General features: G+C 40.6%; 1 protein-coding gene across 1 annotated transcript in view; it reads left to right on the top strand.

The window, feature by feature from the left end:
• Positions 1-14,878: 14,878 nt before the first annotated feature.
• The window catches only part of TRIM44 (tripartite motif containing 44), a gene marked incomplete at both ends in the record, with an annotated part of 111,158 nt that continues 98,822 nt past the window's right edge, over positions 14,879-27,214 (top strand). The window contains one exon of the mRNA XM_080719152.1: positions 14,879-15,544. Within this exon, the coding sequence (XP_080575278.1) occupies positions 14,879-15,544 (666 nt within the window). The remainder of the gene's footprint in view (positions 15,545-27,214) is intronic.

Raw genomic sequence — 27,214 nt, forward strand, 5'->3', positions numbered from 1 at the left:
CAAGTAAACTAAAAACTGTAGGATCAGGGATTTAGACATGATTATATTCAGGACTAGCAATATTATTAAGAATCAGTTTTTACCAGAGGCAGTGGCTCACGCCTATAATTCCAGTACTTGGGAGGCTGAAACAGGAGGATGGCAAATTTAAAGTCAGCTTCAGCAACTTAGCAAGACTCTCTTTCAAAAAAAAAAAAAAATAGGCTGGGGTGTAGCTTAGTGGTAGAACAACCCTGGGTTCAATCCCCAGTAGCACCCCCCGCCCCTACACACACACATCAGTTTTCTTTCTCTTGGGCCTGCCTTTCTCAGAGTTCCTTCTTCATGTCAGCGAGATAGTAGCAAAATGTCTCACACTCAGTTACCTTCTCGAGCTTTAAGGTCCAGCCGGCAAAAAGGTGACTGCTCCTTCCCAGGAATGTCCATTTCTGAAGAAGTCCCTGTGGGCAGGTGAATGCATGGCTGGTCGCTCAGCTCTGGGTCCTGTGTTCCTTCCTGGTGTTCAGCATCTCTAGAACCATAGAGACTGGGAGAAGTAGGGGAGAAGGATTTGACACTGGTAACAGACCTGCTTATTTATCAGGACTTGTTATCTCCCATAACAAGAAGCCCAGAGACTGTCAGCCCTGAACTGCATGAATCTGAAGCTTCCTGATGCCTGCGGTCTGGATGCTCCTTTGTGACCCTTTAGAGTTGCCCTCTATAATCAAGATGGCTTGTTTGTTCCATGCCATAAGATCCTAAATCAGGAAAGAAGGAATATGGCTTTCTTTTTACAAGCCTCTTTCGTTCAGGTAAGAAAATATCTTCCAAAAGCTCCCTGTGAGACCTACCATGATGCCTCAATGGCCAGAGCATGTCACATATGAACCTCAAATCCCATTACTGGCAGAAGGGGATGGGAGTCTCCTGACTGGCTTAACTCCATGATGGTCTATGGCTCTGGGATGAGGAGGACACTAATATCTAAATATCTCAATGATTCAGGGCTCTGCTTGTGAACAAGAAGAAAGATGCAGATGGATTGTAACCAGCTTTCTGAAGGGAAACTGGGGAGTTTGGTTACCAGAAGGAGGCCGAGGAGACACTGGGTAGCAGAACCAAGAGATGTCTATGGAGCTAAACTGAAAACAGAAAAAGTTTCAAGGTCTGGATATACTCAGTGCTCAGTGGGGAACTCACAGGGTCCATAAACCAAACTGAGGACAAGCGAGATTGCCTCAGAGCTTTAGAATCAAATATGGACTCTCAGAGAACCAGAAAGCACTGCACAGATTGCAGTAATTGACTTGAAAAAATGGGCACAACAGTTCTTCCCATCCTACACTCCCTTAAATAGTATAAAATTGAAAGGACTCAAGAGGTGAGCCCTCTTTTTTTCTTTATATCTTGGCTGGCCTCTGACTTGTTTTGACAGGTATTCTCCAATAATAGTACTATGCAACATCTTAGTTTGGCCTTAATAAACTTTGGAGCTACCCCTTTTGTCCTCAGGGAGGCTGGCTGCCATGAGAAGTCTAGGTGATCCAAGTGAAAGGGCTGGGAGGGGGAGAAGAGAATGAGAGTGCACAGAGCAGAACTGAGCAGCCAAACTCAGTTTCCAGACCTGGGAGTGATGCTATTTTGGATGTTCCAGGCCCGGCTGAGCACCTCCCTGAAAGCAGCTTCACAGTGGTCTCAGTCAATACTACGCAGAGCAGAAGAGCCGCCCAGCAAGCCTGGACAATTCTCCAGGTCCCGAGAAATAGTGAAGCACTGTTGTTTAAGACCAGCAAGTTTTGGAGTGGTGTGTGGCATACAGAATTGAAGCAGGAATTGTCTACTCCAGCTCCCTCTGTTCTCAGCTAAAGAGCCAGCGAAGCTAAAGACTTGCTTGGAGGCAAGAACTCAGAGTATGGCATTCTTACTCCATGGCACTGCCATTAACCTGGCCTATTTCCATACAGATAAAATGGGTGCACTTGTTACTTTTGCTGATGTGCTTATAAAGTAATCATTCACACTGTTTATTATGTGTGTAGCACAGTGATAAAGACATTATCTCATTTAATCCCCACTTTTTTTTTCCCCAGATACCATAACTGAAGTTACAGAGTTTGAATAACGTGTTCAGAGCCTCCTGGCTAAGAAGCGGTGAAGCCAGTTTTCCAATCCAGATGTGTCAGGCTTTGAAATGCTTGGGCACTAGCCACCATGATATACAGCTCCCACTGACTCATAAGGGCATTTTCCAGCAGATTGAGTTTTTCTTTCTTCCATGATGGAGTGGTTGCATTCAGCCCAGCTCTCATCATGTCTTAAATGTGCCTTAGGGTGGATATAGATTTCAGGATGAAGCCGGAGTAGATATGTTTGGATCATTCCGAGAGTTTTTCCTTATTGAACGTTTGCTCTGAGTCACTAGGGCTCTTTCAGAGGGAGGAAATAAGAGTCTTGAGTTTTCATATCTTGGAAGGACTCTATTTAAGTCACTTCCCACCTACCCCCTCATGCTGTATACTCCCCATCAGGATGCATGGACTCTTCTCATGCTTAAATTGCTCATGAAGTGAAGGATGAAAATTGTAGGGTTCTGGTTTAGCAACTTTGTACAGTCTTGCTGAGGGAGAAGAGAAGGCAAAAAAGAAAGGGGGGAGAAAGAGGAAAGAAGGAATTAACAGAAAGGAGGTTGGACCCATGAAAGGGGCAATATGAATCGAGGATTATTTGGAGACTGGAAAGCTAAGGTTATTTCTGCTTGTTGTCTTTTTAGGATAAGTGTAAAGGACAATTTACCCAGAACAGTTCTGGTCTCTATCTAGTCTCAACTGTGCTCCACTTCACTCCCAGGGCAGCCCAGTTTAAATGTTAAATCCTGTGACAATCCTGTTAATCCTGTTTCATGCTTTGCCCACCACTTCAGGGTTTTTGTTTTGTTTTGCTTTGTGGTACTGGGGATTGAACCTGGGGCATTCTACCTCTGAGCTATACCCCAGCCCCATTTGATTTGATTTGATTTTTGCTTTTGAAACAGGGTCTCATCAGCTGTTCTTGAACCTGTGATCCTCCTGTCTCAGCCTCCCAAGTACTGGGATTACAAGCATGTGCCACCCCCCAGCCCCCCTCCACTTCAGGTTTTAAGGAAGAGAATTGCATACTAGATGTTATCATAAGTGCTGAGGACAGTGGGGTCAACAGACACATCCCCTGCCCTGAAGGAGTTCACTGAAGTAGGGGAGATTTCTAATTCGTGAAACCCAAGAGCAGCACCACGGGAGGCACACTGGTCGACAGCAGCTTTGGGAGGAGATGAGGCAGCTGATAGAAGAGGGACAAGCAAATGCTTTTGTCTGGAGGGGTGGCGAGGACTGGTATGATTTAGGGAACCACAATTACCAATTGTCCTTTATGGCCAAATGTAATGCCAGATTCCTCTCCCTGGTTGTTTTTTTTTTTTTTTTTTTTTTTCAGAAAAAGTTCATCTTATTACTTTATTTTTTTCTGTAGTATTTTATAAGGTGATTTATCGATTACTTATTTGTGTGTGTGTGTGTATGTGGTAGTGGGGTCGGAAGCCAGGAACATTCCACCTCTGAGCTATACTCCCAGCCCTATTTTTTATTTTTTATTTTGAAACAGGCTCTTACTGAGTTGCAGAGGGCCTCACTAAGTAGCTGAGGCTGTCCATGAACTGTGATCTCTTTGTCTCGGTCTTCCAAATGCTGGGATTACAAGCGTGCGCTACCATGCCCAGCTTTTATTTTAAAGTTGTTTTTATTTTGTAGTACTGGGGATTAAACCCAGAGGCATACTTAGTTACACCCCCATCCTTTTTTATTTTTTTGATTTTGAAACAAGGTTTCGCTAAATTGCTAAGGCTGGCCTAAAACCTGTGATCCTTCTGTTTCAGCCTCTTAAGTACTGGGATCACAGGCATGTGTTACCACACCAAGCTGGTTACTTTACTTTAAAATAAATTAGCACATTATTTATTTAAGAGAGAGAGAGGAAGAGTCTTAGTATTATTCTTTGCCTTAACTGTTTTCTTTTCTTTTTTTGTGTGTGTGGGTTTGGGAATGGAACCCAGGGGCATTCGACCTCCGAGCTATACCCCTGCCCTACTTTTTATTCTTTATTTTGAAACCGGGTCTCACTGAGTTGCAGAGGGCCTCACTAAGTAGCTGAGGCTGTCCACGAACCGCAATCCTCCAGGTCTCAGCCTCCCAAATGCCGGGATTACAAGCGTGCGCCACCACGCCCGGCTTGCCTTAACTGTTTTCAAAAGCAATATATTACAAATATTGAAGGAAGCTGTGAAGCTATATTTTGAAAAGCTGTATTCTGTGACTCAAAAAAGTGGCTCTAGTGATAAGGCAGACAGGCGTTTTTATCAGCGCTACCAGTGAGAGTTGAAATACAATTATTTCATTAAACTTGAGAGACCAAAAAAATATATATCAGTATTTTGAGGTTGGGGTGTAACTCACAGGTAGAAAATACACTAAGCATGCACAAGGCCCTAAGTTCAATTCTCAGCACCAAAAATAGAAGAAGAGAAGGATAAGGAGAAGAAGAATATTTCTAAGTTAATATTTCATGTAATATTTAATTTAAACTATACTTAACTAAACTAATATATAAATATTATTAGATGTTCAAAAATTCCAACTATATTATTGTTATGGTTTGCCTTTGTAATTTTCCCCCAAAAGTTCCTATTGAAAGCATGTCCCCAAATCCCAGTACTTGGGAGGTGCAGATGATAGGATCATGGGTTTGCAGCTAGTCTCAGATACTTAGGCTCTCCACAACTTAGTGAGATCCTTTAGGGCAGGGGGTGTAGCTTGGAGATCAAATGCCCCTGGTTTCAATTAAAAAAAAAAAAGGCATGTCCCCAATGCAACAATATTCAGGGATGAAATAACTGAATCAGGTCTCTAATCTCATCAGTGAGTAGATCCAAAGAATTAATAATTTTAATGGTTCCTGGGTGATAAGTTATGTATGTGTGGTATGGCTGGAGGAAGTAGGTCCTGAAGATATGGCTTAAGGACTCTATCTGTCCCTGGTCACTGCCTCTTTCTTACTGCTTTCTGCTGCTATTGAATTGAGCTCAGCTGTTCTCCCCCACACAGCCTCATGATGTCTGCCTTGGAGTTGGCCAACTATGGACTGTATTTTTTTTGGGGGGGTGGCACTGGGGTTCCTGGAAACCCTTCTACCTCCGGGACACCCCAGACACCTATTTTTTATATTTTTATTTGGAAACAGGGTCTCTTAAACCAGCAAGGCTGGCTTCTAACCTGCGCGATCCTCCTGTCTCTGCCTCCCAAGAATGGGGATTACAAGCGTGAGCCACCACGCCCGCTGGACTGTACTTCTGAAATTATGAGCCAAATAAACTTTTTATTCTCTATGTTGTTCATGTCAGGTATTCAAGGCACAGTGACAGAAAAGCTGTCTAAGACAATCCCACAACTTGATGATACATTCTAGTTGGCCATAAAAGTGTTTTGGTGCAGCTCCTATCATGAGAAAGTGGAAGAACTGCATTACCTAAGGTCACCTGATATTCAGCAAATACTATAGTTTGGTCTATGCAGTACCAGGCCATAGAGTTGAAAGAGTAGCAATAGATGAAGTTGGAGAGGAAAGAAGGTGGTTGAATCAGAGTATGAAAAGTCCACAATAGGCAATGGAAAACTACTAATGTTTAGAAGATGTGTGTATTCTAATTAAGTTTGCATTTTGAAGCCAGGTATGGTGGCGCATGCTTGTAGAAGAATTATCCTGGTGGTTGTGTGAGGGATCTAAGAATATGAAGGAAAAACACACTCGAACTCAGTTTCTTTTACTTTACTCTCAGAATATAGGTCGTCTGACATCAGAGTGTAGGGTCTTTTCCCAACACACCAAACAAGTAATCAATGCTGGAGTAAACGCCAGCTGGGCACCGTCCAGCTATCTACATGTCCTGTCCAGCTATCTACATAATGGAGATAGTATCACTATCTACCTGGAGATAGTGTCAGATGCCACAGGATGAGGGTTGAGACTTAACTTTCCTCCTCCTTCAGATGCCAATCATAAGCCGCAGGTTGTTTTACCTGTGCTTCTGATGGACCGCTGTAAATCTGGGTCCTCACAACCTTCTCCATCAAATCTTTGATGGATTTCCTAGAGCAGCTCACAGAACTCATGGAAACACATTATAAAGGATGACACAAAGGATACAGATGAAGAGATGCATGGGGCAGGGCATGTGGGAAGGGCAGGAGCTTCCATGCCCTTTCTGGGAGTACCACCCCCCTAGAACTTCCATGTGTTCAGCTGTCCAGAAGCTATCTGAGCCCTGGCCTTGGTATTAATAGTACTATTATATAAGCATGACAGAAGCATGGCCAATCACATGGAAATGTGCAAAAAGGGAAAAATTTGATTCTAATATACTGAGTGGGGAAATCCAGTAAGGCCTGCTTTTTCAGATTCTTTTTAGTGTTCCTGTGCAGTAGTCCTTTCTTCCAGGTGTGAGGTGGGACCTCTTCTGAATTGGGGGTCTTGATCTATTATTAGATAAGGTAGGTCAAGCTGAGTGCAGTGCCATACACTTGTAATCCCAGAACTTGGGAGGCTGAGAGAGGAGGATTGCAGGTTTGTGGCCAGCCTCGGATACTTAATGAGGCCCTCTGCAACTTAGTGAGACTCTGTTTCAAAATAGGGCTGTGGGTGTAGCTTGGAGATAATGCTCCTAGGTTCAATCCTTAGTTCTGGAAAAAAAGAAAAAAAGATAAGGTAGGTCAGAGAATTTCTTTATCACCAGCTCCAGACAAAAAGGCAGGAAGAAAAGTAGAGTGTATTTTTAGTTTCTATGGCCTGCCTAGGGGAAGAGAAATCATAGTTTCTATGGCTTGCTTGGGAAAGAACAAGGAGCGGGTAAAAGGAGGGCAGGAGAATGTCAGAAAGATATCTTTCTGTCTGAGGTCCACTTCTGAGGCTTAGAGAGTCCTAGCATTATAACAAAAGACTGTCTTTTGCCTTTATTTCTGTGAAGTTATTCTAAATCTGCTTTAGGAATCAAGGAAAAAAGGCCAAATACTTTAACCTTTTTCTAGTCACTGAGGAAAGGGCACTTGGAGTTATGATCTGGGAACTATGGACAAAACCCAAAAGACATATATCATAATATTGCAGAAGGTCAACTAGAAATGAGAGAATGTCAGTTCATCCTAGACCTATGAATGTTCCGGGTACTTGTGGGGTTGTTTTGTGGTAGCATCCTCAGAGCCTAGAAGAGTACTTGGCCAGTGAAAAGTAATCAATACTTCTTAAATGAATGAATGGATGGCTGGATGGCTGGATGGCCTACCCTGAAAATCCTCGTTTGTAGCCCTCATCCCACCTCCTCTGAAAAGTTTTCAGGTTGGCTCTTCCCGTTTGACCACATCCATGACATCTCTGGATTGTCTGCCTTTCCTGAATTGAGCCTCTACCTCCTTCAGTTACACTTTTCTAATGTCTCATCATCACAGTCTACCCAACTTCTATGGCAACACAGATAATCTTGAAACTTTTGAAAGGTAACGCCTTTGGGGAACATATTAGGGAGAATAAGTTGCCTGTTCCTGTCCCTCAGTCTCTGCTCTTAACTGTGTCATTATGGTACCTTTCATTAAACAAACTTCTTTACTTATAGTTGGGATTATAGACTGAGTCAGGATATTGAGCAAACTATCTCACTCTACAGAGAAAAATAAAGCTGGATCTGTACATGAAATCATACACAAAGGTGACCTGAAGATGGACTTTAATGTGGAAAGTAAAACTATAAAAATAGAAGATGTTGGGAGCCTATGCTTATTATCTTGGGGAGAAGAAGGACTTCTTAAACAGGATAGATTTGAGCCAGGCGTGGTGGCGCACGCTTGTAATCCCCGCGCTTGGGAGGCAGAGACAGGAGGATCACGCAGGTTCGAAGCCAGCCACGCGCGCTGGCTTAGGAGACCCTGTTTCCAAATAAAAATATAAAATAGGTCTGGGAGTGTAGCCCGGAGGTAGAAGGGCTTCCAGGAATCCCAGTACCAAACAAAACAAAACAAAACAAAACAAAAAAACCAGGATAGATTTGGCTCTATAAAACATAAGATCTCTTTTCAAAAATGACCATGATATATAATGTTATTAGGTGACAGATTAAGAGTAGATACTTTTAGTCAGTTTTACTAAAACTGACCAGCATTAATGTCTAGAAAGTACAAAAGTCCCTGCAAAACCAATAATAAAATAGTAGAAAACTACATAAAAAGTAAGTAAAAACTGTGAATAAAGTATTCACATAACAAGAACATAAAAAGCTATTCATCCTTATTAATAACCCAAGACAAAAAAAAAAGTACCATAGCTGAGTTGGGGGGTACATGCCTATAATTCTAGTACTTGGGAGGCTGAGATGAGAGGGTCACAGGTTCCAGGTTAATTTAGTGAGATCCTCAGCAACTTAGCAAAACTCTGTTTCAAAATAAAAAATAGCTGGGTGTGGTGGCACATGCTTGTAATCCCAGTATCTGGGAGGCTGAGACAGGAGGATGCAGTTCGTGGACAGCCTCAGCTACTATTTAGTGAGACCCTTTGCAACTTAGTGAGACTCTGTTTCAAAATAAAGAATAAAAAATAGGGCTGGGGGTATAGCTTGGAGATAGAATGTCCCTGAGTTCATCCCCAGTACCGCAAAAAAATAAATAAATAAATAAAAATAAAAAAAAATAATAATAATAATTAAAATTAAATTAAAAACTAAAAAGGGTTGAGGGTGCAGCTCATAGCTAAAATGCTCCTGGTTCAATCTTGATACAAAAAGAAAAACATGAGTTATCATTTTATATCCACTAGATTGGAAATATTAGAAAGTTAGATGATACCAAATGTTGTCAAGGAGAGGATATCGAAGATTTTTACCAATCATAACATTGTGAAAAAAGAAAGAAAAGTAACAGAAAGCATTCTCAAGTACAATACTTATGTAATTTATTTATTTATTTATTTATTTATTTATTTATTTATTTTGGTGGTACTGGGGTTCCTGGAAACCCTTCTACCGCCAGGCTACACTCCCAGGCCTATTTATATATAAATATATATTTTTTATTTGGGAACAGGGTCTCTTAAGCCAGCGCTGATGGCTTCAAACCTTCGTGATCCTCCTGTCTCCGCCTCCCAAGCGCTGGGATTACAAGCAAGCGCCACTACGCCTGGCTACTTATGCAAATTTTAACATGTGAATAAACACAAAAAGTCATGTGTATACACAACCAATAAATATACAAGGATATTTATTAAATGCTTTAAAGGATTTCTGTGGAAAAATTGGGTGAATAGGAACAGTTAGAGATAAAGGAAAAATGAAAATAAAATTTAAATGCAATAAAACCACCATACAAAGAAATATGCTTTGTATGGTGTACGGACAAGTTATGATCTGAATACAATGTTTCACTAGCCTATTTGCACCAAAGTTCCAAAATAAATAAATAACTAGAGAGAACATGCCTCAGGGAGATTTCCCTCATAATCCCTGATTTATAAGGCGAGCGCAGTAACCGCTAAAATACAGTCTTTAATTAGTTCCAGTCCAGAGGTGACTGCTTTTCCAACTGGAGTAATGGAAGGCGAATTTAGGGATTTTTCTCACTCCCAAAGAGTGCCGATCTCACAGATGATTAAGTGTCTGCCTTCATTCTCTGCAGCCTGCTCAGATAAAAGCCAAGACCACCCCTTGAGAAAGCATTTCCAAGGAGAGGAGTCTGAAAACCATCATTGTGACAAAAAAGAATTACCATCAGCCAGGGTTTGGGGAGCCGACTTGAAGACCAGTGAGGAAATCAGAGATTAACTCACAATTTACTGAATGTTCTTCTAAATAATTCTAACTGTGTAGTTTGCACACTGATAAAATGGAGGCATCCACCAGAAGGAAATATAAAGAATGCAGCTAAAGAACACTGAAACAAGTATCAAGGGAATCTTTGGAGTTTTTTTGGTGAAGGAAATAATGGTATAAAAACAAGGTATTTTTAAGCAGGTAACACTAAGTAAATAAAGCAAGAATATCTTGGTATGAACTTACCGGGAGTTATCTTTGCAGAAGTTTTGGTTTCGTTTCTTTTTTTTTTTTTTTTTTTTTTTTTTTTGTACTGGGGATTGAACCCTGGGCCTCACATATGCTAGGCAAATGCTCTACCATGGAGCTACATTCTCAGCCCAACAGATGTTTATTTTTAAAGGGGGAAGTGTCCAGAGCACTATAATATTACCAAGCAATAAACCATTTACTTGTAAGCACTGAATGAAATGAGAATGTTCAGAAGAATGTGGGGCTAAGGAATTATCTTAGGTATCTGTCTCTAACAGTCTTCTGAGGAAGAGTCAGGCCCAGCCTTAAAGGCTTCATTCTTCATGTTTTGGCAGGGCGGGGATGGGCTAGAGATATATTTCACTGCTCTGACATAATAGGATAAGATGCTAGCTAATATGATAAGAGCATGAGATGAGATTTAGGTGATCTCAGGGGCTTGTTGAGGAAAATGAAATCAGTCACTGAAGTGACAGTATAATTACATAAGAATGGGACCAGCCGAGGGGTTGTATGTACCTTCCCTATTGCAGTGGATTCTGAAATTCTACCGGGTTCTCTGTTCATCTTCTAACAGTGTTTCTGAAATTAACTGTACTATGTTATGGATCTTACTAAACTCAATTCTTCTATTTGGATCAGGTGAAGGGGATAGAAATTGATTTCACAGCTGGAAGGAAAAGTTGAGTAAAGTACCTATTGTCACGCTAGTGAACATGGTAAAATGGAGTCAGAGACTGAGTTTGAATCCCAACTCAGTCACCTTCTGGCTAGGTAAACTTTAGTGTTTTTTTTTTTTTTTTCACTTCTCTAAATTTAGGCTTGTTCATTTTTATGGAGTTCAAATGCTTAAAGACTCAAGAGCTAATAGCCATAAGAGTAGACCCTTGTTTATTTAGGAATGCATCATTTATTTCTGGGAGGACTTAAAGTCTCATATGCATTCATGAAATAGTCACAGCTACGAACTGCCCTGTTCTCCACATTTACTGCCTGCTGAGCACCTTGGCCATTCCTTACAGATGCTGCTAACCACAGGGATGAAACAATGCTAATGCCAAGGGTGATGATTAGTACCTAAGATGACTCAAAGTTTTGGAGCAATCTGTTATGCAACAATAGACTGCAAACACAGATTTTATAACAGGGAGAGGTTTTTCATATCTAAACTTTGAAATGTTGGAATGGCTTTGGAACTGGGCAGGGCAGAAGCTTGAAGGACTTTGAGGAGAATGTTAGTGAAAGTCTATAGAGTTTTGAAGTTGTTAGTAGAACGCTGATGGTCTTTGATAAGGTTATAGAAGAGGTTTTAAAGAAAAATATTACTGGAAACTGGAGGAAAGAAGTGGTTATTATTGTACAGGGAGAAGTTTAATAACATTGCTACATGTAGTCACATGTAAAGTAGGAAATAAGACTAATTGACTTGGTGTTGTAGTGAAGGGTATTTCCTGGTAGAATTTTTGCTTTGTTTTTCTGAGTTGGGCTTAAACCCATAGCCTTGTGCATGATAAGTGAGTGTTCTACCAATGAGTTACATTCTTATCTCTACTGGTAGAGTTTTGAAGGCACTGGCTGATGTCTTCGTGCTCATTATAGCAATAAACAAAAAGAAAGAGATGATATAAATGAAGGAAAAAGAAAGAAAAGGAAGGAAGAATTGATTCGGATTTGCTAGGTTAGAAAACCCCCAGTTTCTTGCGGTAGCAAGTGATGCTAAAGGAAATGGTTTCCAGGCAAAGATAAACTACAGAATGCTGCCAGGAAAACATCACCAAAGCCAAAGCCACACGTGGTGGCGCACGCTAGTAATTCCAGTGCTTGGGAGGCTGAGACAGGAGGATCACACAGATTCAAAGCCAGCCTCAGCTACTGAGTGAGGCTCTCAGGAACGTAGTGAGACCCTGTTTCCAAATAAAGTATAAAATAGGTCTGGGAGTATAGCCCAGAGGTAGAAAAGCCCCTGGGTTCAACCCCCAGTACCACACACACAAAAAAAAAAAAAGAAAGAAAGAAAGAAAGGAAGAAAGAAAGAAAGAAAGAAGAAAAAAGAAAAGAAAAGAAAAAGAAGACATCACCAAATGATGAAGTAAAGTCAGGCATGGTGTCGAATGCCTATAATTCCAGTACTTGTGAAACTCACACAGGAGGATCATTGGTTCGAGGACAGCCTCAGCAAGTATTAAGACTTTATCAACCTAGTGAAACCTTCCTTGTTTCAAAATAAAAATAAAATAGGGCTGGGGGTGTATCTTGTCCCTGTGTTCAATCCCCAGTACCACACACACACACACACACACACACACACACATAGATGAAGTAGGAATATGACTTATCTTGAAGAGATTTCTGGGTAACAGTTTTGTCCAATAGAGTGAATTCAATTAGATTCTTATAGGAGAGTATAAGAATTTTAAAAGACTTATATTGGCATAATCATTGGCAGCAAGGACACTCAGAGACAGTACAAAAGGAAAAGTGGCCTTTGGACTTCCTAAATTCTACTCAAAAGAGGCAAACTGACAAAACTATACAGTTGCAAACATGGGCTACTTTCAGTAGAAAAGGATGACTCAGAGATCAGAATAGTCTAAGAATCACAGAGAGTCACTGCCATGCAGGAGTAGGTCTGATATATAACCAAGGAAAGTCCAACATGTACCAAACTGGATTTAAGGCTTACATGACTCTTCAGTCTTATATCTTTCTCCTTTTTAAATAAGAAAGGCTGTTATACTATCCTAAACCTACCCCACTGTTGTGTTTTGGAATTATGATAGAGGAGATAAAAATAACTTAGCAAGGAACACTATTCAGTAAATATACTAAAGTTGATGTTTGAGTTAGCATTGATTGAATCTTTTTTCCTCCCACAATCCTTGTTTTTAATGAAGTCACAGAAATAATTTCCAAAGAAATGAACTGGAGGAAAAAATATGCAGGGAATTAAAATCTAATTTTTCAACATTCTATAGAATTGTTCTGGGGTTAAAAAAGAGTTTCTGAAATAAATAACAAAAGCTGTACAAAGATTAAGCATATCATATTCAAGAAGACATTAAAAAGCATATACTCCTTATCCTGTAGCATTTTTTTATGGAGATATCCTAGCTCAGAATTATCTAAGAAAATCAAAAGAAAACTTACACCATTCCATCACCCTCCATTCTTTTTAACCACACCCCAGCCTCTCCCTTGACTAGATCAAAATGTCCCTTTTCCTTTCCCAAATGCAAAATACAAAACAACAGCTTTTCTGTAATGGAGACACATAAATTTGTAGTAGAGATGGGGTGTTGCCTACACTATCGGCAGCCGGCTAAAAATGTCTTATGTGTTTAAAATGTTTCAGAAACCTCTTTCAAATGGTCATTGTGAGCACTAAATATAATTTGTGCCAGATCCAATAAAGCTTAAAGAACACCAAAGTACAGGCTCTTTTACATTTGATAAAATAACCCTATTATTTCACTTTATATACTTCTTAGCATTACTTCCACTTTACATACTTTGTGTGTGTGTGGTGGGGGTACTGGCCCAGCATTCCCAGAGGCAGAGACCAGAGGATCGCGGTTTGCGGACAGCCTCAGCTACTTAGCGAGGCCCTTCACAACTCAGTGAGACCCGGTTTTAAAAAATAAAAAGACTTAAAACAATACCTTAAAAAAAAAAAAAACCAGTGGAAAACAGAAAACTTGTCCATAGTCACTAGGGGCTCTAGGATCCTGGGGCTTCAGGACAGTATTTCTTATAAAACCAGCTTTTAAAAAGCCACTCAAAGACCTAGCTGGGTTCTTGGCACTTTGAAACCGTTTGACATATAATGGTCCCCTTCCTGACCCTGGGAATCCAAGGCGCACCTAGAGGGATTCCTTACACGAAGGAAAGTGACTGCAGCTTGGAACTCTTCACAAATACAGCCTCCTCTTCCCACCTCCCTTTACCTGACGTTTCCACCTAACCCAAGGGAAAGCTCTCAGAAGAAAAAGGCTGCTGCCCCAGAGGTTCGAAGCCCCTAGGAGGCAGGAATGCTGAGACTTTACAAGCAGACCAAACATAGTATTGCTTTGGATCAAAAATGTTTGCTTGCACAGCCTGACTCTGAGAGTCCCTGAGCCTAGGAGAAAACCCAGCTCTTTTGGGGCCGGTTGAAAATCCCAATAGGCCAGGTTGAGTCTAATGAACAACAGGGTCCTGGCACCTTACGGGAAACCAGGGACTGTGTCGGGTGAAGACACAACGACACCTCTGGGGAGGGGGCGGGAGGCGGGCCCGGCGCGTCACGGGAGGCAGCCGCATCCCCCCCTCCCCCTTCCCCTCCTCTTTCTTTGGGGGATGCTGAGATTCCCAGCGGCGCGGCCGAGCCCCGCGGGAAAAGCAGAAAAGGGCCATTGCCACTTTAAGTGACGCAGGAAGTGAAAGGCGGCCGCCTGACCGGGGAGGAAAGCAGAACCGGGGCGGCGGGCCGGGCGCCGCGGTCTCGGGCGGCGCGGCGGGCGCGGGGGCTGACGGGGCGTGGGCGGCCGCGCCGGAAGTGCGGGCGGCGGAGGGAGCGCAGCGCAGCGCAGCGCCGCGCCGAGCAGGCCGGGCGGCGGCAGGCCCAGAGCTCCGCGCCGGCGTGGGTGCCGCGGCCGCAGGCCCCGCTCCGGGACGGGCTCGGCGCAGGGGCCGGCGACTCGGGCGGAGCGGACCGCGGGGGCCCGGAGCCCCGAGATCGCGCCAGGGCCGGCGGCGACTCGCAGGCCCGAGGCCCGGGCCGCGCAGCTCACCCACATGGCCTCCGGAGTGGGCGCGGCCTTCGAGGAGCTGCCTCACGACGGCACGTGTGACGAGTGCGAGCCCGACGAGGCGCCCGGGGCCGAGGAGGTGTGCCGAGAATGCGGCTTCTGCTACTGCCGCCGCCACGCCGAGGCGCACCGGCAGAAGTTCCTCAGCCACCACCTGGCCGAGTACGTCCACGGCGCGCCGGCCTGGACGTCGCGGGCCGCCGGGGAAGGCGCGGGGAAGGACGAGGCCGAGGCCCAGGCCGAGCCCCAGAGGGAGGCAGAGAGCGAGGCCGGGGAAGAGAGCGAGTCGGAGCAGGACAGTGAGTCGGAGGAAGAGAGCGTGACCGAGGAGGAGAGCGAGGACGAGAGCGACGAAGAGAGCGAAGAAGACAGCGAGGAAGAAATGGAGGATGATCAAGAGAGCGAGGCCGAGGAAGACAACCAAGAAGGGGAATCCGAGGCGGAAGGGGAGACCGAGGCCGAAAGCGAATTCGACCCAGAGATAGAAATGGAAGCAGAGAGAGTGGCCAAGAGAAAGTGTCCGGACCATGGGCTCGATTTGAGCACCTATTGCCAGGAAGATAGGCAGCTCATCTGTGTCCTGTGCCCAGTCATTGGGGCTCACCAGGGCCACCAGCTCTCCACTCTAGATGAAGCCTTCGAAGAACTAAGAGTAAGTATTGAGCATTCAGAACATAGGCCTAGGGGCAGGACACCTGGGTTTTAACTCACATGACTTAGCAGTGATCAAAAAGAGACTTTCACTGTGTCCCTTAAGAGTTACATCGCGGGAGCAATGCCTATTCGCCCCTTTTGGTTGAACTCTTGAGAATCACATGGAAGTTCTGGACCATTTCCCGAGAAAATACACGAGCACACAAAATCTAGTGTATAATTTATGAAAGATGGCAAACCTCTGGTCCCAGATAAAGGATTCCTTGAGCCCATTTAGGCCAATCTCCACAGCTTCACCACTGTTAGGACTAGTTAGTGTCTTGCCAGGCATGGTGGCCCATGCCTATGATACCACTATTTGGGAGGCAGAGACAGGAGGATCTCAAGTTCGAGGACATCCTTAGCAAGTAGAGACTCATCAACCTATTAAGAGCCTATTTCAAAATAAAAGTAAAGTAGGGCTGGAGGTATAGGTTAGAGATAGAATGCTCCTGGGTTCAATTCCCAGTATCACCAAAACAAAACAAAAAAACAGCCTTGACTTAGTGCTCTTGATATGGCAGTCTTTTGATCTCTTGTCTACCTGAAAACACGAGAAACCATGATTTTTCCCAAACGAATCCCAAGCCATGTTTCCTCTGCAGAGTGATTTTGGTAATGCCTTGATGTGTGCCTTGATTTGCTGCTTTTAGGTTTTTCATGGTGAAACTTGGGAGGAAAGGAGAGTAAGAGGGTGAAGGCCAAATGGTGGGGGTGGGAGTGGAGGTTCATAGGTTTCCATTTGGATTTTCATTTGTATTGCATCTGGCTGGTCCCTAGAACAGTGTTTGGTGAGTAGTAAACATTTAGTAAATATCTGTTGAATCCATGAGTTTGCAAATGATTTGCCTTTTATTTCTATTCTGAATGCCCAAAAGTCAGTAAGAGTAACTGCTGGTGTTACCCATGTTGAGAAAAGCTTAGTGAATATTGTCATGCTGACTTTTGCTTTCCTAAGCAACCGAAGAATTGCTGGAATTAAGTATTTATATGATGAAGATTCTCTATATTGAGATTTTCCCTTTTCTTTTTTATCATAAAGTACACATTCACAAACTGTGTAGAGATAAATGCAGTCTAAAAAATAGTTGCAAAAAACAAATACTGATATAACCATCCAGATTTAGAAATGGAACATTACTGGCAATATTGACCCCTCACACACCGCACATACTGACCTTTTTCCTTCCATAATCATCTTTCTTCTCCATAGATAACCATTATCCTGACTTTGGGGTGATCATTTGCTTATTTATCTATATACTTTTACTACATACATATGCATTCCTAAATTGGTTTGAACATGACATTATTGGTATCATGTTTTTATTATGCATTCTGTTGTTTTTGTTTGGTAACGAGGATTGAATCCAGGGGAGCTCTACCACTGAAGATACATTCGCAGCCCCTTTTATATACTATTTTTTGTTTTGAGACAAGGTCTTGCTAAGTTGTCTAGGCTGGCCTGTAGCTTGGGATCTTCCTGCCTCAGCTTCCCAAGTAGCTAAGTAGCTGGGATTATAGGTATGTAACATTGCACCCGACTTCTTTTGGATTTTGCTTCATTATTGTTGTTATTATTAGTAGTATTAAAATTAATATAGTACTAGTAGTAGTAGTTTATTTTTTCGTATTGGGGATTGAACCCAAGGGCATTCTACCTCCAAGCCACACTCCCTGTCCCTCCCCCCCTTTTTTAATGATAACTTTGGCTAGTTTGCTGCAGCTGGCCTCGAACCTATAATTCTCCCATCTCAGCCTCCCAGGTACTGGGATTATAGGTGTGAGATTCATCCCATGAGTGGCTGTGGCTCATTTTCATTGTTGTATTGAATTCCATTTTGTGAATATGCCACAAATTACTCTGTTATAGATGACCATTTTGGCTGATAAACAACATAGGTATAAACTTTTTTGGTCATATCTCCTGGCATTCATTTATCTACATTTAAATGGACTATATAGGGGTGAAATTGCTGAATCAGACAATGTATATCTTTAATAGTGCTAGGTGCTACCAACTATTTTCCAAACTGGTTGTACCAATTTGTGTTATCATGAAGAATAATAATTCCTGTTGCTCTATATCTTCACACTGCTTGCTATTACAATGTTTTTAAGTTGTGTCTAGTGAGTATGTGATTAAATGGTATCTTGATTTTAATTTGTATTCATTTGGTTACCAGTGACTAACTTTATATTTCCTTCTGGTACTCAGTCATGTCTTTTGTTCATTATCTCATTATATTGTCTTTTTCTCACTATAGGTAGTTTTCTATTTTTGGTAGTGGCAGTGGTGACTGAACCCAGGGACATTCTATCTCCCAGTCACCCTCATTTCTTTTTTCTTTTTTTTTTTTTTAATTTTAAAAATGGTCTCTGTAGGCTGTGATCCTCCTGTCTCAGTTCCTAAGTACTGGGATTATAGGCATGAGCCACCGTGTTTGACTGGTGGTTTTTTAAAAAATATATATATTTGTTTCTGATTTATTATTGCCTATATGGTTTTCAAATATCTTCTAATTTGTGGTTTTTCTTTTCTTTCTTTTTGGTGCTGGGGACTGACCCCAGGGTCATTCTAACTCTGAGTTATACCCTCACCCCTTTTTATTTTGGAAAAGGCTTTTCCTAAATTGCACAGGGTTTCCCTGCGTTGCCGAGTCTGGCCTGGAACCTGCAATCCTCCTGTCTCAGCTTCCCAAATAACGGTATTAGGTGTGCACCACTACTCTTGGATTGTGGTTTTTCTTCTGAAAATGTGTTCTTTTTTTTTTTTTTTTTTTTTTGCGGGTTTGGAGATGGAACCCAGGGGCATTTGACCCCCGAGCTATACCTCTGCCCTATTTTTTATTGTTTACATTTGAAACAGGGTCTCACTAAGTTGCAGCGGACCTCACTAAGTAGCTGAGGCTGTCTGCGAACCACGATCCTCTGGTCTCAGTCTCCCGAATGCTGAGATTATGAACCTATGGTCTCAGCCTCCCGAATGCTGGGATTACAAGTGTGCTATAATTACACTTGTAAGAACACACCCGGCTGTGTTTTTTCTTTTTAACATGGTAAAATTTACCAATATTTTTCTCTATGGTTTGTGCTTTTTTTTTTTATCTTGTTCCACACAGTATTGCTTTTTTTGTAATAAAAGTTTATTTTATCCCCATAGATACCAATTGCTATAGTCCTTTATGCAATGGTCTGCTATGCCACCTGTCATATATCAAGTGCCCATAAGTGTGTGAGTGTGGGGGCCCTTCTGTACTGTTGATTTTGTAGTTTATTCCTGTGCGAACATGATGTTTTCTCAGTTACAATAACTTTATAATGTGTCTTAATATCTGGTAGAACATGCCATTCTACTCTCTTTTCCTGCAAGAGTGCCTTAGCCAGTTTCTTTGCATTTCTTAAACCAGCACTACAAAAAAATCCCACAAGACTTTTTTGGGGGTATTTTTGGTTTTATAAACCAATTTAGGAAGAATTAATGCCATTATAATAAGAAATCTTCTGATCTGTTTCTTTAGATCTTTTTTGATTGCTTCACAATAAAATTAAAAAAATTTTTTTTTCTGAAAGATGTTTATCATTGTGAAATTTATTTTTAGATATTTCATAATTTTATAGTATTGTAAACATCTTTAACTTATATAATTGTGCATAAGATTTTTATCGTATATTTTATATTAAGCTATTTGTTAAATATTTTATATATTCTAGTAATTTATAGTCATTCTTTATATGTGATTGTATTAACTTGGAAGGAGGGGAGTTTTTTTTTTTCTAATCCTTATGTCTCTTGTTTTTACTTGATTTAATGTTCTTGATATGACCTCTAGTACAGTGTTGAATAGATGTAATATTGGCTTTTCTGGCCGTGTTTCTAATCTAGGAATAATTCACATTTAATAAATAAGGATGACATGTTTTATATTTTTAATGGACATGTTTCATGAGATTAAGAAGGTTCTCTTCCAGTCATAATTTGCTAAGTTTTTCTTAATTTTGAGTGGATATTGAGTATTAGCTACTTTTAGTTTTGCATTTATTAGGATGATCATCTGATTTTGCTCTTTTACTACATTAATGTGATATATTACATTAGTTGATATACTTTTTTTTTTTTTTTTTTTTTGGTGATGGGGTTCCTGGAAACCCTTCTACCTCCAGGCTACACTCCCAGACCTATTTTTATATTTTTATTTGGAAACAGGGTCTCTTAAGCCAGCAAGGCTGGCTTCGAACCTGCGTGATCCTCCTGTTTCCGCTTCCCAAGCGCGGGGATTACAAGCGTGTGCCACCACTCCCGGCTAGTTGATATACTTTTTAAAATTAAATTTAGAAGTCAGTATTAAGTACACATGTCCCAAAGCTTAAACACAGTAGAAGTATGAGACATTTTGTGTCTCATGATGTTTTAAGTTCTTTAAATGTAAAACATATATCCTTAATATTTCTGTATCTCTTGTGCCCACCATGAGAAAGATGTAAAAAGTCTGCCTAATAAATGAATTAATATATGATCTTAAGACCAGAATACCCTGATACTAATACACTACATGTGTGTACTACAATCTGAGTATAAGAACTAGGTTATTTTCATAACTACTAGCTGTTGGTAATCACTTTTATTAGGTCTTTGCTTATTCTCCAGGTGTTTAATTTTGCAAATATAGGTATGTGCTATTATATGGCCTTATTTCCATCTTTTCATGTTACTATTACTATTTTGTAATTAAATAACTCTTGCATTTCTGGTATGTACTTGACCCAGCTTGGTCATGATGAGTAATTTTTATGTTTTGGGATTTGGTTTTTTTAATAGTTTATGTAGTACTCCTTTTGCATTTATATTTATAGAGTAGATTGGTTTTTTTAAATTTTTCTATTAAGGGTATGCTGGTCTCATGCTTCAAGGAGGAATTTATTGTGTTTTAAATATTCTCAGTGTGTCGGAGGAAGTATTGAGGTTTGAACCCAGGGCATTCTACCTCCATGCTACTCCCTCACCTGTTTTTATTTTTTGTTTTGAAACAGGGTCTTATTAGGTTGCTGAGAGTCTTGCTAACTTGCTGAGGGTACCCTTGAAGCTGTTATCCTCCTGTCTTAGTTACTAGGTATTGGGATTATAGGTGTGCATTACCATGACTGGCTTTATTCTCTCTCTCTTTCAATGTTCTGGAAATATTACCTTAAGATTGAGGTATTTCCTCGTAGAATGATTTGTTAGAACTGACCATGAAAGCCTTTTGGCCTTTTCTTCTACTCTGCTGTGCTGGGGATTGAACCCAGGGTCTCCATTGAACATACTAGGCAAGCATTCTACCATTTAGCTACAGCCTCAATCCAATATAGACCTTTATTTTTTTTATGCTATAGGTATTCTCTATATTTTGTAAGAACAATAAGCATGTTGGTTTATAATCTGCCTCTGATAATCCCAATATGTGAAAATGTCATGGATTTCTTTATTATCTTTTGTTTTTCTTTCAAATTTCTCTTATGCTTGGTTATGTTTCACTGAGTAGCTTCTGATTGCCTTTAAAAAGTTATGTTTCACTGAGTAGCTTCTGATTGCCTTTAAAAAGTTATTTCTGGGGATTCTTCAAACCTTGGATGAAGCCGTGTTCTACAAGAGCAGATTTTAGTTAGTTTCTGCTAAGGTCTTAAAGTATAGCTTGCTTAGACCTCTCTTAAACTAAATAAATTTCTGGAGGTTTCATGGATCAGATTTCAGAAGGGTTACAATCTTTCAAAGATTTTTTAAAAATCATCTTCCCTTCTCTGTTATGCTCAACTCAGAAACACTCCCCTACAGTCTTTGGAGGTTAAGATTGTGGCAAGTTTAGTTTGCTTTTACTGTGGTTTTTACTCTTTGGCATGTGTGGAAAAGTAGGAGGGTCCCATGGAAAGGATCTTTGAAATTTCTCAATCTGAGCATGCTATGGGCTTTGCTGTTTTATACCTTCCTCACTTCCCACTTCACTTTCCACCCCTAGCCAAATGCAGAGTTTCTTGGGACCAGTAAGTGTCCTGAAATCAAAAGTTACTTCCTGACTCTGCTTATCCTAACATTGAAACAATATATTATTAACTATAGACCTTATTGATTTTTTTTTTTTTTTTGCGGTACTGGGGATGGAACACAGGGGCATTCTATCTCTGAGCGACACCCCAGCCCTATTTTTTATTCTTTATTTTGAAACAGGGTCTCACTGAGTTGCAGAGGGCCTCACTAAGTAGCTGAGGCTGTTCACGAACTGTGATCCTCCTGTCTCAGCCTCCCGAATGCTGGGATTACAAGCGTGTGCCACCATGCCCAACTAGACCTTACTGAATTTTACCAATTTTTTTTTCCCTGTAATGATTTATGTACCAGGATTCTCTTATCCTAGACCTCACATTATAATTTATTTTTGATAGTCATTAGTTTTGAGAAGTGTTAGCCAGGTATTTTGTAATATGTTTGTCAATTTGAATTTATCTGATGTTTTTCTTGTGAAATTGTAGTTATGGGTTTGGGGGAAATGTAATATTCTTTTTGCAGTACTGGGGATGGAACCTTGGGGCATTCTATCTCTGAGCAACATCCCCAGCCCTATTTTTTTTTTTTTTTAAACTGGGTCTCAGTGAGTTGTAGATGGTCTCACTAAGTAGCTGAGGCTGTCTGTGAACTGCGATCCTCCTGTCTCAGGCCCCAAATGCTGGGATTATAAGCGTGTGCCACCACACCTAGCTTATAATACTTTTATGTTTTTTTGTTTTTTCACTTAGCAGTCCTAGAAATTACTCTATAGGTTTGCTCATTCCTTTCCTTCCTTTTCCTTCTTTCCAGCTGTGTACCTATCATTCATTACTGTGTGTGTGTGTGTGTGTGTGTGTGTGTGTGTGTGTGTGTGTGTGTGTGTGAGAGAGATGCTGGAGGATTGAACACAGGGGTGTTCTATCACTGAGTTATACCCCCAGTCATATTTTATTTTTTGTTTTGAAATAAGGTCTCCTTAAGTTGCTGAAGGTCTCACCAAGTTGCTGAGGCTGGCTGCAAACCTGTCATCTTTCTGTCTCAGCCTTCTAGGTGCTGGGATTACAGGTGAGCACCACTACTCCTAGTTCTCTGGATCTTTCTGAGTCTCTTTCTTGATCATATGTCAATTTTCTTGATCTTTTCATGTCTCATGATTATTTATTGCCAGATACTGTGTTTCAAAGAACCTTAGAGACAATATTTTCTTTTTTCAGTGCCAAAGACAACCCAGGGCCTCATACATGTGTTATTTTTTTTTTTTTTTCCAGAAGGGGCATGCCATTTGCTCTGTTAGCTAAGAGAACTGCTTATTTTGATACCATAAAGATAAAATTTTGAATTGGGCATAGTTATGCACACCTGTAGTCCCCATATAGAAAGCTGAAACAGGAGGGTCACAGGTTCTAGGCCAGCCTCTAAAAAGGGCTGGCAGTATAGTTCAGAGGTAGAAGCCCCTGGGTTCAAATCTCTAGTACAGAAAGGAAGAAATGGAGAGAGGGAAGAGAGAAGATAGATTTAAACTTAGTAGGAACTTTGTTGCAATTCTGGTTTGAATTCTTTGTTGACAATGTTCTGAGTGCTGTTCATTTTTTGGTATTGGCAAGAGAGTAAGGTATTTTAAATTTGTTAAGCAGCAAGAGCAGAGCATTATACTGTATTCATTTGTTCAGCAAATGTTGAGCATCAGAAAGTGCAGGGATATAGCATTAGGGATATAGCAGTGAACAAAAATGGAACCAGTCTCTACTATTGGAGCTTACATTTTACTCGAGGAGAATAGAGAATAACAGATAAAATAAATGTATGATATGTATTATAAATTTTAAAAAGTTAACATAGGGTTAGAGAGGAACAGGAGGTATCCTGGCTCTATGTCTTTTTGACCTTGGACAAGTTATGTAACAGTTCAACCATGTTTCTATATTTTCAAAATGGATATAATAAAAAATAAAATACAATTTTTGTGAGAAACACATGACTTAATGGGTGATAAAAGACTAACAAAATTTAACACATTGCCAGTGCACCGTGTTAGTTCTTGTTCTTATTAATATAAAAAGCCTAGTTAAACAATAATTTAGACTTGGGAAGAATTTGTACAATTTGTGTTTAGATATTTCAGCACTGAACTGACTGTGAATGACTGGTATTTGTGGTTATCAGTTTTGCAAAAGAAGAAACTGAAGTATAAGAAAGTTCAAATAACTTGCCCAGGATCATACAGTTAGAAATTGTCAGAGCTTAGCCAGGGGTCTGACCAGCCCACTTTGAGAGAAAGGTGCACGCTTTTCCTGCTTGTTCTCCCAAGAGTCCAGTGCTCTTTTTTCTCTTCATTGACCTTATTATCAAATTAGAATGGATCAACAGGCATTTTATACAGTTACACAGTTGATTTTTATAGTAAGGTTACTGATGCATTTAGTTTATTATTCCTAGGCTCTTCTGGAAATAAAGGAATATGTGCCTTTGCACTAGTTTTTCTTGACCATAGCACACTTTCTGGTGGTTTTTCTGCCTGTTCATCCTTTGGTATACCCACCCTTTGTATCCTTTGCATCTACCCATATCTGAGAAGCTAGAGATCCATCTGTATTAAGGCTGAATATGTCTTCTATTTGAGGTTATATTTTAATCTAGAATGACAAGTCAGTTTTGTGCACTTATTTCTTTTGGGTGTGGTAGAGGTGGTGGTGGTGAGGCGGGGAGAACTGGGGACGAAACCCAGAGTCATTGTACCTCTGAGCTATATCCTCAGCCCTATTTTATTTTTTATTTGGAAACAGTTCTCACTAAGTTTCAGAGGCTGACTGAACTTGAGATCCTCCTCAGCATCTCAAGTAGTAGAATACAGGTGTGTGTCACTTTGCCTGGCTGTTAATGCTTTTAATATCCAAACCAGGGGCTGAACTTGTCAGGTGGCAGTAAGGAATACAGATGTTCATGGATCTCTCATAATAGGAGACAGAGTATAGACCAAGATCTGAAACAAAAACTAGTCTTGGTATGTGGGGTAAAAATAAAAATAGTATGAGAAACACAGATACCTGGCCCTATAGAGAGGAATCCCATGTGTGTGTGTTCATATGTGTGTGTATGTATCATTATATGGATCAAGCCAACATGCATTGGGAGAAAAATAAAAGTTGATGTCCTTTTGAGATGGAAAAAACAAAATCCCTCAAATACACTAATGGTAGAATCCATAATTTATAGACGTAACCATATGATCAATGACTTTGATGTGAACCATAGTGTGCTAGCTTATGCTTATTGAACATTTAATTATATATTCAACTTCATATGTGTTTAGCTAGTTTTTAATCAGGCCATAATCTATTTTTAGCTTTAATAATCTTAGAAAAAACATTTACTGTACTCTGTCCAGACTATTTTATTTTCTTAAGTTAATTTTATTTATTATAATAATTTTTGAGTCCTTATTATGGTGAATTGTGTGTTCTATATTGAAAAGAATAAGGAAACCTGTTACGATAGTGCATACCTTATAATCCCCTGTAATGGGGAGGCTGAGACAGGAGGATAGCAGGATTGAGGTCAGCTTCAGCAACTTAGTGAGATCTTGTTTAAAAAAAAATAGGGCTGAGGGTGTAGCTCAGAGGTAGAGTACCCCTAGGTTCAGTGCTAGTGCCATACACGTACAAAGGCTTATAGTCTAAGAGGAAAGATGGTCTTTCTTGTGTTTACTTATTAAAGGAGAGAGAAAAACAGTATAATATATGAGTTTAGAGAAAAGAGAAAACATTTGTTACTAGAGGGTGTGGAGCCAGGAATGGTTTCCTGGAGGAAGTAGTATTTGAGGTAGGATTTAAAAGACAGGATTTTATTAAGTAAAAACAGGTTGTTAAGTAGCCTTCCTCTGTGTTCCCATAGCTCCAGCCTATACACATTTCTGTAGCACAATATATTGTGTATTAAATCAGTGCTATCTCTTTTTGTATGTGTTCCCTTATGGGTCATGAACTCTTCTGAGGCAAGGCCTATATGTCATTGATCTTTGTATTCGCAGCAGCTAGCACATTGCCTAGTGGGGTGTTAGTAGACATAAGTGGAGTATTTGGTAAATGTGTGATAAGAAGTATAATGATCTCAACTAGTCCCAGAGCATTAATGAAGAACTGAGATAATATTGCATAGTTATATTGGAATTAAATTTGAATATATCCAAAGTAATGAAATTACTTGGAAAAATCCCAAGTAACAGCAGCTTAAACAAGATATTTATTTATCTTCCATGTAAAAGAAGTCTGGAGGTAGGCAGTCTAAAAAGGTGGAAGGAACCATAAAGTGAAGTGATTAGGAATTTAGGCTCTTTGCAGTTCTACTCTGTTATCCTTAGGGTATAATTCTTGTTATGGACCAGGGTGACTGCTGAAGTTACATCTCTGGTCTGGAATACCAGATGTAAAAGTGAAGGGCACTGTCCTCTATTTTAAGAGCTCTCTGGAAATTGTGCACATTGCTGCTTAGGTTTAATTGGTCAGAACTCAATCCTTGCCTTATTAAGTTGCAAGGGAGTCTGGGAAATAGTCATTTCTCTAGGCTACAGTGTGTCCAACTAAAAACTGGGGTTCTCTTACCAAGGAAAAACAAAAGAATGAATATTAAGTCTTTGTCTCAGTTGGCTTTGCAGTCTGTGAGTTTAAGTGCTAGCACTTTTACCTCCTAGCTGTCATATGGGTAATACATTCACCTCCCTTGGTTTCTTCTGTAACATGGGCATAATAATATTTTCTTCTTGATGGATTATGGTGAGGAGAAAGGACCATAGATGTAAGGAACTTAGCACAGTGCCTGTAATACATTAAACTTTAAGCAATTGCTGCTTTTTTTTGTGTATGTGTGGTACTGGGGGTGGAACCCAGGGGCTTTTCTACCCCAGGCTACACTCCCAGATCTATTTTATACTTTATTTGGAAACAGGGTCTCACTAAGTTGCTGAGAGCCTCACTCAGTAGCTGAGGCTGGCTTCAAACCTGTGCAATCCTCCTGTCTCAGTCTCCTAAGCTCTGGAATTACAAGCCTGCGCCACCATGCCCGGTATTGATGCTTTTTGTTATCATTAGTGAGCCATCTAAGGTTCTATTCTAAGTTCAGTTCCAGACAAGTTAGTCTTGCATCAGTAGATGTTCTGGACACCAAGTTTCTTTGGGTGAAAACTGTTCAGCCCCCTCTCCTTCTGCTCCTTCTGCCTGCTCTAATCTGGTGAGTTGATAGGCTGGTGAAGAACAGCTCTTCAGAAAACAGGCTCCTATATATTTCACTGTCTTGCTGGTGCCTTTTGCATTAGCTAACCAAAACACAGCTGGTAGGTCTAAATTTAGGTTCACACATCTTGCTGGTTGTCCTCTTTAGATCTCTTTTCTATTCCAAACTGTAGGAATTTTTTTTTTTTTAAAGCTGATGGGAGGCAGGGGCAATTTACCCTTTATTATCTTGTTAGAAAGTATAACCTCCATTTTTTTCCTCCTGTAGGCCATCATGGAGAGAAATGAAGGGTAAGTTTATATAGGCATTCCTACTCTTCTCCTTTCTGTTACTTTGGGTCTGTGTGAACCCTGGCAGGATATAACTACAGTGAGTGGTAGATTC

The sequence above is a fragment of the Muscardinus avellanarius genome, assembly GCF_963383645.1.
Source record: "Muscardinus avellanarius genome assembly, chromosome: 1".
Taxonomy (NCBI): domain Eukaryota; kingdom Metazoa; phylum Chordata; class Mammalia; order Rodentia; family Gliridae; genus Muscardinus; species Muscardinus avellanarius.